At 42.9% G+C, this 15454-nt stretch overlaps 1 protein-coding gene across 6 annotated transcripts in view; it reads left to right on the top strand.

Moving 5' to 3' along the window:
* Positions 1 to 15454, top strand: part of EML6 (EMAP like 6) — a 170351-nt gene that overhangs the window by 124443 nt on the left and 30454 nt on the right. Inside the window, exon 29 of one of the 6 annotated variants that reach the window (XR_013836564.1) lies at positions 13218 to 13462. The exons of 4 other annotated variants lie outside the window; for them this stretch is intronic. Coding sequence is in view for 1 of the 2 variants with exons in the window: in XM_079968390.1 (XP_079824516.1) it covers positions 4652 to 4777 (126 nt within the window). In the remaining variant the exon portion in view is untranslated. Of the gene's footprint in view, positions 1 to 4651; positions 4778 to 13217; positions 13463 to 15454 lie in introns of all 6 variants that reach the window. One more of the 6 variants, XM_079968390.1, reaches the window with a different exon arrangement.

Below are 15454 nucleotides of genomic sequence, written 5' to 3'. Positions count from 1 at the left end.
TGCTTTTGTGTTGAATAAGCGGGGCTTAGAGTTGTTTTGCTTAGCTGGAACAGCACAAAGGATTCAGAGTTTACTCGTGGATCTAGCTGGCACGGTTTCTCCAGGGCAGCAAGAGGCCTCCACTCTCTGCATTGTTTTTATGTACTGTCTGTGATGTGTGCAGAGCAGTCACTGCTACTCCTTGAATACAGGATACGTGCGATTCCTCTATCCTCTCCTTCACGTTGGCAGCTTCCTTGCCAGCAAAAGGCAGTTAAAATGCTGTGTCAGATCTCCATGGAAACGCTATCAGCTGGCTCAGGAGGCCCTCTGGTGTCGCAGAGGCACCATAATAGTCATAACATGCTGTTGCTGCTGCTTCCTGTGAGCAACATGGAAATGGGCTCCATTTTTCCCCACTTTTAATTTGTACACCGCCTTTCTATCTTACCGGAGGTGGTTTGCAAGCTGAAGAAACAAAGAATGTACACCTTATGAAAATCTAATCCAATACAAAAACGTGATAATAAAATGTAACTTTAAAATAAGCAACTTATATCACACAAAGTACCATATTTTTCGCTCTATAAGATGCACCAGAGACCGGAAGACGCTTCGAGTTTTTGGAGGAGGAAAACAAATGAATAAAATAAAATAAATAAATGTTCTGAATCCCAGAAGCCAGAACAGCAAGAGGGATCGCTGTTCTGGCTTCTGGGATAGCCGCACGAAGCCTCTTCAGGGCATTGGGATGAAGGCTCCATCTGCCCTGAAGAGGCTTTGTGCGGCTAAGCCAGAAGCTAGAACAGCGAGAGGGATCACTGCACAGCGATCCCTCTTGCTGTTCTGGCTTCTGGAATAGCTGCGCAGTCTGCATTCGCTCCATAAGACGCACACACATTTCCCCTTACTTTTTAGGAGGGAAAAGGTGCATCTTATAGAGCGAAAAATACGGTAATATTCAACAATCCATTAGAATAGCATTGAATAATATTAAATATCAGCATATAAAAATTAAACAGAAATCCACTCTTAACAGTTATAATAAATAATTTCTAAACTATAATCAATAAAAACAATGGCAAGTCACAGTGCATAAAATAATACAATACAAATTGAGAAGCAGAGACTGGAGGGTGGGGCAAGGTGGGTGGAAGGAGGCCTTGCCTGATGGAATCTCTGCCCCCGCAGTCTCCCCTCCATAACTGTGATGGCCTGGGATTCCGATTCAGAGGCTGAACCAGAGGAATCCCAGCCTGCACAGAAGTCCTGGGATGTGTACAGTTATGAAAAATCATTTTTAAAAAACCTAAAGGATAATAAAATAAAATATATATCTCCAGATGGCCCAGTAATGACTGTGTATGCTTAGTAGACAGTGTGCTGTGTGTGGAAAATAAAAATGGAAAGCTGGGTTGCTCTGCTTTGAGCTCTTTGCAGTTTATAGTAATCCAGGAGAAAGATATGGTTGCTGCCTAGTTGGCTGGCACGAGGAGTTCTTCTGTTAGGCGTCGCGATACACGGCAATATTTTGTTCCAGGTCTCACTTGTCTTACACTATTGGTACTGTGTGTTCTGTGTCCTGGAAATGTCAGCACATCCTAAACTGAAAAGTGTGTTAATCCATTTGCAGAGCCCTTTGCAGTGGCTTGGTTCGTGCAACGTGGCAAGCCGAACTACGGCTTACTGGGATTGCTCAAATGGGTGGACTCCCCAAGACGCATTAGCAGCTGCTCTACTCCACCCTGTTTTGTTTTTAAAAACTCCTGAGCCACACTGAGGCAAGCCAAAGTTTGACCTGGTATGTGATCTGAACCTGGAATCAAGGCTATGCTTAGTCCTTGAGAACCACGAGTTGCAGCTAACATTTTTGGCTTGGTTTACCATGCTGTGTGAACCAGGTCAGTGAGACACAGTGAGATCCTTTAATTGAAGCCACTCGTGTATTTTCAAGAAGTCTACTGGAAACTACTAAGAATTACTTTTTTAAAACATTTGTATCCCATCGCTCTTCAGATAACTTAGGTTGATGTTCATGGTTCCCCTTCTGCATACCTTTTATCTACAGAGACAATTCTGTGTGGCTTGATAGCAATTCGATTTTGTCTCATAGCAGCTGGCCCCAGGTTGCTCCATAAGGTTTATGGCCGAATCCAGATTTGTCTTCTCTAGATTTGTCTTCTCCAGATCCAGCTGTCTGCCCACTGCATTGGCTGTCAAAGTCACCAGATTCCTATAAGAAACTACGTTGCACAGAGTAAAATAACAAGAAGCTAGCAATGAGCAAGCTGCTACTTGCCTGTCCTGAATGTTTCAACTTTCAAAAATGAAGGGTTCTAAAAAGTTGTAACATGATTTGGGAATTCAAAAGATATCTTTGTTAAATGAATATGATTTAGTTTTGCTTGGTAAGTAGTATGTGTGTAAAATTGCATAGAAATCATTAAAATGATTGCGAAGTGTTTGCAGTTATATATTAATATTAATATTTAGCCTTACCTGGATTTTTCAAAAAGATAATTTTAAAATTCTTTGGTTTTTTGAAATACCTTTATGTGCTTCTTCGTCAGATGTAGACTTAACCAAGCTAAATATTGCCCAGTCACTAAAATAATAGCAGATTTGAATTCCTTGCACCCAAAAACGTATTTGTCAGTGCTGTTTAACCTGTTCAGTTTCTGCTTTCGGAAGGAGGAAGGTGTGTTTTGCCACCTTCTTGAAAGAGATTAGTTTCCTCCCAGCCAAGCAACTTCTCTCTTTCCCTGACTTGATGCATTCTTTCTTGAAGACCACCCCACGCCCAGGTTCTGGCCTCGAGTCTTAGCCTCCTCTCCCCACACACCACTACAGTCTTGCTTTTCACACCTCTGCAAGCATCTGCCATCTGTATCCACTCCTCTTCTCACCAGCCAATATTTGTATGTGCCACTTATACGGAGGAACACATGCCAATCCTCATAAACCACAGCAGCTGTAGTTCCAGAGCCTGCAGCAGCCATCCCGGCTAGATGCCAAGAATATCTTCCATGTTGTCCCTTGGGGTTTTTAAATGCTGAGTTTCCAGAAGCTGGAAAAGGAGGGAGTCTCTCTCTCTCTCTCTCTCTCTCTCTCTCTCTCTCTCTCTTTCCCCTCCTTCTTACAAACAATAGGAGCATTCAGACAGCTCCAACAATGCGGACTGAAATTTAGGTTTCTGCTGCATCTGGTTGCCAAAAAGTGTTTGCTGGACCATTAGAAGCCAAGGAGAAGCCATTGGAAGCCTTTGCTGCTGCCATGGTGGACTCTTCTTAGACACGTGGACCAGCTGAGACCAGCTCAGCCTGATCTCCCGCAGGCCTGGAAAACCAGGGGCAACCTTCCAGTTATTCTCACGACTTTTTACCTTGCTTTACAGCATGCTCAATTGGCTAACAATACGAGATTGTTGCAACAGCTTACTTAAAAAAAAAAAAGCCTTAGCAACAAATCTAAATGGCGTTACAAACCAAACCCATCCAGTAATATTCAACAAAGTTAAATGTAACAGAGACCAATAGATTCTTTCAACCAGCCACCAGTTATTTGAATGCAAATTTAGCCCAGCAACCCCACTAAAAAAAAAATGCTTTAGGAAGTTTACAGGCTATGGACATCTCCCTAGGAAAGTTATTTCTAGACTTGAGGAGCCACTATAGAAGAGACCCTTCCCTGACTCATAAGGCCTGCTTCAGTTTTTGGTGGTGTCTTCACAGAGGGCCTCTCTGGTTGTAGAGTAAGAGAAAAATGACTTGGATCCTCATAGGTCACAGCTATGAGGGGTAGAAATTTCGTGCATTAAAAACAAACCAAATCTACAAGATACCAGCTCTCTCCATCTTCAGCACAATGTGGTTTGTGCGCAGAGGAACTGTATACTTGTGAGAAATAGTATTGGCGCCTAGGGGTTGTATTTAATTTTCCAAGCCTTCATAAAGCACAGTTTATGAAGCGGTGGACGAACGCCAAAGCTCCCCCCCCCCCAAAAAAAAAGTCTCATGCTGTTTTCAAATCTGCTCTGGAGAGTTGCAGTGGGACCCAAAGCCAACATAGGAAGTGTGCTGAGGAGAGGGGAAGAATTTTTTGTCGCACAAGGAGAAATCCTTACCCTGAGGGAACCTTAGCCATAGTGCTACATTGAATATGCCCCACAAACACTTGGGTTTTAACCTTAAAACATTCCAGGCTGGGTCATGCTTTTGCACCCAAAAAGGAAAAAAAATACAGTTGAGTTCCATTACCTGGTCCATTTTGAGGAGTTGATGGCGAATTGTTTTTAAAGAGCTGCTGTTTTGAACCTCATTTGTGCCTACCTAAAACTTTGTAGACCTTGATTCTTCTTTCTCCAAATGTTTTGTTGTTTCCTTCCAATTCAGGGCTTTCCCCTACAACAGAGAGAGAAGTGAAATTTGTATTGTAACGATTGTTTTAACAAGGCGGGTCTGGGCATATAAATCCTGCGGTGATTTTAGTATGTGCATTTCACTGAGAAAATTAATGGATGTTTCTCTCTCCTCCCCCCCCCCCCGTTTTTCTTCTTTCCCTTCTCGTTTTGCTATCTCTCCCTCCCCTCCATCTCCTCCTTTCTCGTCCCCTTCCTTCTTTGTCTTGCTCCTCTGATTGGCTCTCCGCCACTTGCTCTGTCTGCTTAATTTAGGAGTGGGGCACTTATCAAAGGAGCCACAGGAACAGTCTCGCGGTGTGGGAGTCCTAAGAGAAGTGCTCCCACACCACGGGACCATTTGGTCAGTAGCGCGACTGTCCCGGACAAGCCAGGGCAATTGTAAGCCATACAGTTTTATATTTAGGACACGAATGAATTGTACCTTGGATGAGAAAGATATTTATATGTGCCAGACTTGAATCGCTTTAACCAAGCAGGCCATATTGTTGATGGTACTTCTGATGTCTGCAGTTGTTTGATGTTACTGATATGTGGGGCATTGCAAAAAGCCTTTGCATTTTGCCTTTTACTAACACCTGATTTGTATCCCTTGTTTTAAGCATCCGTCTGTTTTGAATTGCATGGCCGGGTGAACAAATAACCTCTGTGCTAACCAGTGGGAAAGTGACCCTTAAACAGAAAGTTAATTGCACAAAGCACATTCATTGCTCTGCTCTCTCCCCCTGCTGCCTTTCTCTAATACAGCGGTTCTCAACCTGTGGGTCCCCAGATGTTGTTGGACTACAACTCCCATCATCCCTGAGCACTGGCCTTGCTAGCTAAGGGTGATGGGAGTTGTAGTTCAGCAACATCTGGGGACCCACAGGTTGAAAAAGGCTGCTCTAATACAACCAACGCAGTACGGGCGTCCTTTTTTGGCAAGCATGCCTCAACTCAAATATGAAGTATTAAGCCCCACTCTAATACACCTTGCAGAATATATGCAACCCCACCAACCGTGCTTTGCTGTATCTCTTCTGTTGGCCTACTGTGTCTGACAAAAAGGGTTGCCTCCTGGGCACTAGCCTGTCTCATGAAAAACACCTCCAGCATTTCCCTGTTCAGACGTTATTATCAGATTTCTTTGTGATCCTTTTATGCTGCATACAAACGATAGGACCGCCACATCTTCCAGAAGTCGCTTATGCTATTGACAATACTAACTACTAGCTGATATGTGACTTACCTTTCAAAATGGCTCCCATATTTTTTTTGCATCGCTACTTGAATTCTTGAGACTAACTGGTTTGTGTAAAGTTGGTTCATTTGTGTGTGCAGAAGGTACTTTTAAGAGAAATGCTTAAATTGCTTTATGGATGTTCACACGTTAAGTTTATTTGCTCCTTTCGAAATGCCGTCCATGCAGTTTTTGATGGTGACAGAGGACAGAGGGAGAGGGTTTGGGTGCTATGGCAGTGTGCACCTACTGGAGCTTGGACCAACTTATTTACCCCTTTTGAGGAAGGAATATAATCCAGTGCAAGTCTTGGGCTCTCACACAGCCAACTCCACCCCTGAAGAAAAATATAGAAAGTGAGCCATTCTGTGCTGCTTCATCTCGCCCTGGAGAACATGGAATGTGCCGAGCAGGTGGACAGGAAGTGTCTGTCTGTCTAGCCCTCTATACATGAGAGATGCACAGCCTTGGTGTTTGCATGGATGAAACACCTGTGTGTTTCATTTGAAGAGGGCTTTTACCTCCCTATCTCCTCTCTGTTGCTGCTGTGCCATCTATATAAACGGCACCTTACAAAGTTACTGTTCACGGCTTGAGTTCGTATGCAACAGAAGGAGCTAACTATCCTGAAATGAATCCTTGTTTGGGGCACACAACCGTAACTGTAATGCATTGAGAATGGGACTTAGTACGAAAAAAGAAAGTTTGTGCTTGGATCAGATGTTTCTTGGATAGAAAAGAGTTTTGTAGTCCTAGCTAACTGACTCAGAGTGAGATCCAAAGGACAGCATCTCAACAACTTCAGTGTCTGAAAGGAAGGTGTGGGACGGAGGCAGACATCAGAGAGGGTGAAACCTGAGAGTTATCAGTGTAAGCTTCAAAGGAAAGGCCAGCACAGAACTCAAAGGGCAAATAGAGTTTAGGAATCTGGAGGTCTCCCACTCTCACTGTCTTGACCGCCATGCAAACCTTTCCAAGCAAACTGATCTGTTTCCCGCTTCCAACAGTTGCATAGGTAATGTGGGCAGCTCAGGATAAGCTAATACTGCAAAATGGACAATGGGAGAACTTAAAGAAGGAACAACCCAGATATTTTCTTTTTCTTTTTTTTAATAATATTTATTACTTTTTAAAAAGGAAAAAGAGAGAAATGAGAAAAAAAAGAACAAGAGCAAGAAAAAATAAAACAATACAATACAATATATAAACCATACAAAACACAACCTCAGCACATCACCCAACACAATGAACTAAACAAAACAAAACAAAAACAATTTAAAAACATACATCATACCTTTTCCATATTCTAACTTTCATTTCCTTATATCATCGACCTCCTCACCTCCCTCTTTGTATTCCACTTCCATTAATTGTTTTAGCAATTCCTTTCCATCTTTCTCCATTTTCTATCATATAAATGTCTTAACATATTTTTAATCTTATTTCCATTAAAATTAGTATACTTATTTAAGCTTAACTCCTTATAGCATTTCTACTAAGGCCATAAAAATTCATACCAACATTTTCCTGTCACTCATTAATTTTACAATATTTCTATATATAGACTTTAAATCTTCCAATCTTCTTCCACCATCTTCTCTCCCCGGTCTCGGGCTCTGACAGACACTTCCGTCCACTCCATACAGTCCATCAACCTGGAGATCTTATGTCCGAGGCTCTTAACTCTGTTCCACATCCCTTCTGCTGTTCTCCAATCCAACGACACCTCCACTCCCTCTCGATAGGTCAGCCAAATTTCCACAATTAAAGCTAGGATCCATGGGAGCCTAACAGTGAAATACTATGCCTATTTGTTGTTGTTGTTTAGTCGTTTAGTCGTGTCCGACTCTTTGTGACCCCATGGACTACAGCACGCCAGGCACTCCTGTCTTCCACTGCCTCCCGCAGTTTGGTCAAACTGATGTTCGTAGCTTTGAGAACACTGTCCAAGCATCTTGTCCTCTGTCATCCCCTTCTCCTTGTGCCCTCCATCTTACCCAACATCAGGGTCTTTTCCAGGGAGTCTTCTCTTCTCAGGAGGTAGCCAAAGTATGGAGCCTCAGCTTCAGGATCTGTCCTTCCGGTGAGCACTCGGGGCTGATTTCCTTAAGAATGGATAGGTTTGATCTTCTTGCAGTCCATGGGACTCCCAAGAGTCTCCTCCAGCACCACTTACTCTGAAGTAAATCTCGCTGGGTTCAATAGCGTGCTTAGTATTACAATGAAAATGGGCCAATGGGAAATCTACACCTAAACATATTGGTGTGTGTTTGGGGGAAGGTTCAGTACAGTTCCAACCATGCCCACCCTTTGAGGTGAGTGAGAGAGATGGTGCTGCTGAAATAGCAATGATCCTATTCCTGCACATCGCTGTTTAAGAAGGAGACAAACATCTTGGCTTGAGCAAGCCCATTCATCACTGGTCTGCTATGCCAGGACCCACAGCAAAACAATTGGTAGCTTGAAAAGAAAGGTCCCCTAAATCCTCTTCAGCTCTGATTATATTAATCTGCTTTTCTGCTTGCTCATATTTGCAAGTGGAGTCAGAGTGACACGTGAATGCAATAAGTAGCATTCAAGTAGCTGAACTGTTTTACTGGAGAATTTGTGGTTTCGCTATCCTTGGTAAAGCAAGTGTCCAGTGATCAAGTCCCCTTGGCCATTATTTTTTCACCCTTCCTCTTTCAACAAATCTGTCCTCACTTAGCCTTCTGTCTCCAACAGAACAAGCTCTCTGCTTTTACTTTTCCTCTCCAACCAAACTGCACTGGTCAGTTTGCTATCTTCCCCTCCTTACCTGGCTTGGCATTTTCTGTTTCTCAATCAGGGTTCCGTAGCCTTTAACTTCTAGTAAGTCTTCTGGCTGAAACAGCAATGATTTCCCTAAAGAACCCCAAATTCATTCATTCCATGCAGAACAATGTTTATGCCTAGCTCAAGCTATTCCTGCTTCAAATATTTTCTTGTAACTTGTGCCTCTTCACTGCTAATTCGACTAAATCCTACTCAGGTCTCTTTCGATCTACACTTTGAAGGGTGACTCATATGAACATATTTCCCATGATTACTTATTTAAATTTTGGGGTTTGCAAATCCAGTTTACGTTTTAGTTCAGTTCCTACTAGTCCCTTGTTGGTTCACTGTATAACCTGGCCCAAATGGCTGCTGAGCTGCAATGCTAGCCATTATATGGGTGCAGTAAAAGGACCCCTGACCATTAGGTCCAGTCGTGGCCGACTCTGGGGTTGCGCGCTCATCTCACTCTATAGGCCAAGGGAGCCGGCGTTTGTCCGCAGACAGCTTCTGGCTCATGTGGCCAGCATGACTAAGCCACTTCTGGCGAACCAGAGCAGCGCATGGAAACACCGTTTACCTTGCCTCCGGAGCGGTACCTATTTATCTACTTGCATTTTGACGTGCTTTTGAACTGCTAGGTTGGCAGGAGCAGGGACCGAGCAATGGGAGCTCACCCCGTCGCAGGGATTCGAACCTCTGACCTTCTGATCGGCAAGTCCTAGGCTCTGTGGTTTAACCCGCAGCGCCAATCTGGGTGCAGTACAACATAACAAATATTGGGCCAATAACTCTCCCTCTTCCTTGAAGAGTAAGACTCTGGGGTTGTCAGAGTGCCAGGTTTGAGTTTTGTGGTGCTTTACATTTGCAAAACATTGGAAAATTCCTCCGCAATATTTGAGAACACTTGTAGTTTTCTCTGAGTGCCATTTGTGGCAAACACGTACTTCCTTGTTATGCTACTGCAAAGAAACCATTAATACTTGTATTATGTTTTAACTTGCTTTCCTTTGGAGGCAGGGAATTGTCAAGTAAGTATAAGCAACAACCAGAGGGGGGGAGGGAAATAAAACCCACACAGCTTTCTGTGAATGTACCATTCAGCTTACTAAGATGTCTTAAGGGTGACTATATTCTGCTAACAACCATACAGATTTCACATCCATGGCATTTTATTGTTCAGAATGAAGCGGTTTGGGTGTCACAAACCAGCTTTCACCAGACTTCCTAGGAGTGTTACATGACTTGTGATGTGGCATTAGTTTTACATCTCTTAGACAAATGTTTGAGGTGCTGTCAGACTGCAAAAGGCATATGTGTGCATATATACATGTTTATGTATATATGAATACACCGAGTATTTGCGCATATATGTGCTGTGCATAGAGAAATATAAAATTTTACAAAATTTTATATGTATGTATACATTTTCAAATTATATCTTGTGTTTCTTCTCCTATATGGCTTATGTCATGGTGAGCAGTGTCTTCGTGGGCTGAAAACAGATGTAACATTCTTAAAAGCAGGTCACGTTGGGTTCTCAAACCCGCAGTAATGAGCCTCGCTTCAGAAATTCCCTTGCACTCATGTATGTCTTGCAAACAGAAGACTGGCTCAACTCCCCAGGCAGACTGACCAGCTTCTTTTTAAATAGTATATGCCCTTTATTAATGTTTATATTCTTTACTTAACAATTTTAAAAGCCACAAACTTTTTAAAAAATAAAACATTTGCAGAGCTGCTCTGGGAGTTATGGAAGAGGTAGGTTGGTGACAGCATAGGCGCTAGCCACTAGGTACCCTGGCACTTGCTTGTTCTTCCCTGGCATGCTAAAAACACGGACACCCACCCACTCCCAACAGCTTGTTCCAGGACAAAATAATGTACCTGTGTGTTTTGAGACAGTGGATATGCTTGCAGAGCTCTTCTCCCACATTTAATGTTACATCTGTCTTCACCTTCGCTTCCTCCACAAATCCTGCCTTGCTTTCCCCATAAACTTTATCAGACATCCTTAGGAGGAGAACTGTGGAAATTGGTTCATTTCTAAACTATACTAAAACAGAAAGAAGAGAAAAACTGGTTCGAGAGAAACTTTTGAGTACTTTCCAAATTGTTGCTGCTAAGGCTTCAAATTTCCATGCACACCTTCTGCCCTGATCCTGGCAATTACAAGCACTGCATGCCTGATGCTGTTCATGCAGTTCCAAAGAGTGATAGATGCTGAGTATCGTGAACTCTCTGCACTACACATTTAAAGCAGTACCATCCCAATTTGAACAATTATGACTTCCCCCAGGAACTTTAGTTAGTTAAGGGTGCTGATAGTTGTTTGGAAATGGTAGCTCAGCGATGGGAATAGGGCTTTCCTGAGTTTCCTGGGAAGAGGGATTGATTGTTAAACCACCCTTGAGAAATGTAGCTCTCTGGGTGAAATGGGCGTCTCCTAACGCCTCCCAGCATCCTTAACAAACCGCATTTCCCAGGATTCACTAGGGGAAGCCATGCGCTTTAAATGTAAAGTGTGAGTGTAACCACAGTCAGCTGTAATGGGGAGGGGGGCGGGGAGAAGCAGTGCCGAATCCAAACACCTCCTTGTTCCTCTTCTATATAAGGGTGTGTAAATTATCATTGATGAAAGGCAGTTTTCCCCCACGGGCAGTTTTGGGAGCTGTGCTAGCACAATCCGTGATTGCCACTGTTTCCGGTATTCCCTTTGCAAAGCAGCAGAATGCTGAGAGTGTTTTGCTTTTGAGAGGGCGACGGAGCATCCTGCCCATTCTCCTTGACCCCTGGAGAAGGGCAAGGAGGAACATTGCTCCAACCCAGGGGTGGGCAAGGTTTATCTCCCCTGGGCTGGTTCACTCCAGCAGAGCTCCCGAATCACACGCCCACCCGCGATTTCCGGCGCCTGCACAGACATGATTTCCAGCATCTGCGTCTGTGCAGATGTGATTTCTGGTGTCTGCGTCCACGCAGACGCGATTTCCAGTGTCTGCGCATGCACAGACACAGTTTCCTGCGCCACGGAAGTGAGTCCCTACGCTGCATTGCGCTGGTTTAGAGCAGCGCGCGGGGACCCGCCGAGTAGGCGGCTTGGTTCAGGGGCGGCTCGTGGGCCGGTTAAACAACCCCCATGGGCCTCTTGTGGCCCATCGGCCTTAGGTTGCTGACCCCTGCTCCAACCAATGGAAATTTCTGTTGATAGTAGCTGGGCTACTCAGTGTTGGAGCGGCAGGCTCCTTACTGCTCCTATGGAAATGGATGTTAGAGAAGATATTCAGACACACCATTGCCTCCTGGCCCTGGTGATTCCTGTGCCTAGAATGATGTAAGTCCCACTGTGCCCAACAGAGCTTACTCTGGGATACGTGTGCCTAGGATCGCTGTGTTACAGCACCATCTTATATACGCTCGCTCGGAAGTAACTCTCATTGGGTTCAATGGGGCTTACTCCCAGGTTAGTGGGCAGAGGAAAAGAGTCTTAAATCACTTTTCATACAATGCTTTTTCCTATTCCCCCCCCCCCCCGCAAAATGGGAGTGGGGTGAGGAATCCTTCAGTTCTTCACCCCTTTTGGAAATTGCTCCTGAGACACGAGTTGCTGGTTTTCGCTTACCGTATTTTTCCATGTATAAGGCTAGGTTTCCCCCCTAAAAAATAATGTCAAAAATTAGGGGGCATCTTATACACGGATAGTGCCAAGGGTGGACTGGCGATTGGTTGTTGCTGCAAAAATAGGGGGCGTCTTATACATGGGGGCATCTTATAAATGGGAAAATACGGTAATTCTATTAGAATTAGATTATACAATGCTGGCCTAAAGGAGTGATCGGACCATATTTCAGCCCCAAACCTTATTGAATTGCCACTTCAACATTGCAGAATTTACTAGCATTGCATGACAAGGGAGAAAGCAGCAGTCTAGGGTGGTGGAGAACTTTGTACCCTTGGTTGAAGGAATCTCTTAAAAACGGACTGCGCATTTGGAGTCAACGGCAGCTGTACAGCAAGAGCTTAGCCACACCTATGTTCTTCAACGTTTGTTGCTCCCATTTGAGCCAAAGAGCAGGTTTCCCCTGGGAAGGGGGCAGGGCAGTGGGGAAACTTTGGGCTTTCTTGACATGGGACAAGTGGGAGTGCAGAGGTGTCTTAACACTCTACAGCCATTCCACCCCTTTAAAGTGAAACTTCACAGACAGAGCCTTTGGATCAACACAATGCAGAAAACATTCCCTATTCTACACTCTCCTTCCATTGCAACACTACAGTCCGGTGAAGCAGCGAATCTGGTATTTCTTAGGACAGCCTTCCCCCAACCTGGCACCTTCCAGGTTATTTTGGACTGCAACTCCTATCAGCCCCAGCCAGCATGGTGGTGGCTGATGGGACTTGTAGTCTGAAACATCTGGAGAGCATCAGGATGGGGGAAAGTTGCCACTTCAAATATCACGTATTTAGGTGTGCATTCAAAATATTTTTTTAAGTGTGCACCTCAAATAGACACGGGGAGATGTGACAAATTTGTGTTTGCAAGCACTTATATCGCACAGGAACACTCTTAAAGGAGTTGTGATTCTCTGCAGTTCCCTGCTGAGTGTCAACTCCATGGCAAACCAGTTTTATATATGATGCTTTAGAGGGGAAAAACAAACAAACCCCACATCCATCTATTGTTTGAAGCTGTTGCTATACTCTGGACTTCTTTTTAGGTGTGCAAGATGCCAAAAGACTTTTTTGCAGGGGTGTTTGGAGCATGTGGGGAGCACTGATAAAGCTTCCTCTCTCTCTTTTCTCCTTGTCTTGTAGGATCTTTAGTGCAGACTTTGCCCCACGATGTCAGGGTATGATCTTTCTGAATATGCGGACTGGTGCACTCTTTTAATTTCTGTTTTAGTTCTTGCTGGCATGCTTGAACAGCATGGCCTCACAGGAATGACCGGTCAGTTCAAAAAGAGGCTTGTGCATGAATGTCTATAATGGCCTGATTCTATTTCTCTGAACTTTACTAAGTTTCTCACTTGACTTTATTTGCTGCTTACAAGGGGATCAAGGTAACTCTTTTCAGTGTTGAAGTGTTTTGCTCATGCTTAAACTGAACATACTTACCTACCTGAGTTGTGGTCGTTTGGTTTGCCGCTATTTCCTCAATAACTTAGCTGCGACCTTTTATAGCTAAATAATGTGAGATAGTCAGTATTAGCTGTCATCTTTGTGATGACCTGTATTTTTAAAACTCTGCTTCCAAGGTCATTGATACATATTTCTGTACCTCCATTATGATTGTCATTTGACTGCAGCCTTCTCCAACCTGATGTCTTGCAAGATGTCTAGGATGACAACTCCCAGTGGTGAAAACATCTGGACACCAAGCTGGGAAAGGCTGTTCCAGTGGATTTATTTATTTTACTATAATATGCTCGGCATTCCTCCAAAGAAAATAATTGATCTGTTGTATATTTCATTCAGTGCATTGGGAAAAATATATTAGACCTTGGTCTCATTCATATATATATATATATATATATATATATATATATATAACTTATTTTTACATCCTTAAGATATCAGTGACTTCCCTTCTTCTCTTTCCATGGTTCATTTTGCATATCACAAATGCCTGCATATTTTACAAAAACTATACCACTCAGTATTCCATTATTACATCCATCAAAACTTATTTACACTTTTGAGTTTACCTTAATGCTGCCAGCGTTTTCAAGACCTTGGTCTTAATATCACAAGGTTATTGCAAGCCATGAAATGTCTCACGTGCATATTTATGTCTTAGCAAGTTTTTGTATGAGTGTGCTTGATTCAGCTGAATAACCAAACCTAACAATGAAATATCCTTTTTTTAAATACAAAAAAATGCTCACCATGAAGCTCATGAAAAACAGTTTCTACGCTAATGCAGTTCTGGTTCTAAATGCAGCATAAGGGGTCTCTGTAGTATAGTGTATTTTAAAATGGGGTTTTAGAGTTTTTTAGGGGTTTTATATAGTTTTTATGTAGTTTTATATAGTTTTTATGTAGTTTTATGTAGTTTTGTGGTAGTTTTATGTAGTTTTTATATAGTTTTATGTAGTTTTTCAATTTCATTGTTCCGCAAGGGACAATGACAATAAAGATATCGTATATCGTATGTCGTATATCGTATGTTTTCATGGCTGCTCACAGTGTACTTGAATGGATATATTACAGGGGTGGGGGCAAAAGGATCATAAACCCCTTACCTTTTGTGACAGTCCTCTACATTACTGTTTTTAAGAAGACTACAGGAGAGTAATAATTTTACTAAAACTGGAAGGAGTCAAGTGGTAAGACTTAATCATGTCATTATGCACCCCCAATCTTTACTGCCATCATTTGAGCACTGTGTGTAACAACCCAATTCCTGTGGTTGGAAAGTTATGCTCCTAAAAAGTTGTTCTCAAACTACTTCTTGAAGTTCAAGAAACCAGGACTCTTTAACAGGTCACTGAAGGCCAAAAAGAAAAAAAGAGGTCTCTTATTAGCAAGAGTATTCTAATTCGTCTTTGTGCTTAAGATTACAAAGACCCAGTCTGTGCAGGGATCTTCCATCGTCTTCAAGATGGGTGTTAATTATGGGATCGGTGCTTCTCATTGCATGCAAGTTTTTTGCAACCCAGTGTGGACTCTGCAAAAAGCATGCATGCAGCGAGTACTAACACCACTGTTACCGAAACACCAGCCCATATCTGCCCCCCAATTTAATCCAGATTCATCCTTTCCAAGGGAAATCAGATAAAGTTTTTTAAAAAACACACCTTGTTGCCAGCATCCTATTTGTGATATCTCAGTGGTTTATTCATAATATTAAGCCCATGTCTGAAAGAACCCATAGACTTCTATTCCATTTGCATGAAAGAGTAGCAGTATTTATAGAAGCCAGCAATAAAGGCTTTGTATCTGACAGCTCATTGTATTTGTCTTTTCTGTTCTCTTTCCACCACCCCAATAATTATAGTTGTTTACTTTGCAGGCATTAATTGCTACTGCAGTAGAGACAAAGAATTATGAGT

This window comes from Podarcis cretensis, assembly GCF_951804945.1.
Source record: "Podarcis cretensis genome assembly, chromosome: 3".
NCBI classification, from domain to species: Eukaryota; Metazoa; Chordata; class Lepidosauria; order Squamata; family Lacertidae; genus Podarcis; species Podarcis cretensis.
Note: the sequence above shows the minus strand (reverse complement) of the source record. Positions and strands in the feature narration are given on the sequence as shown.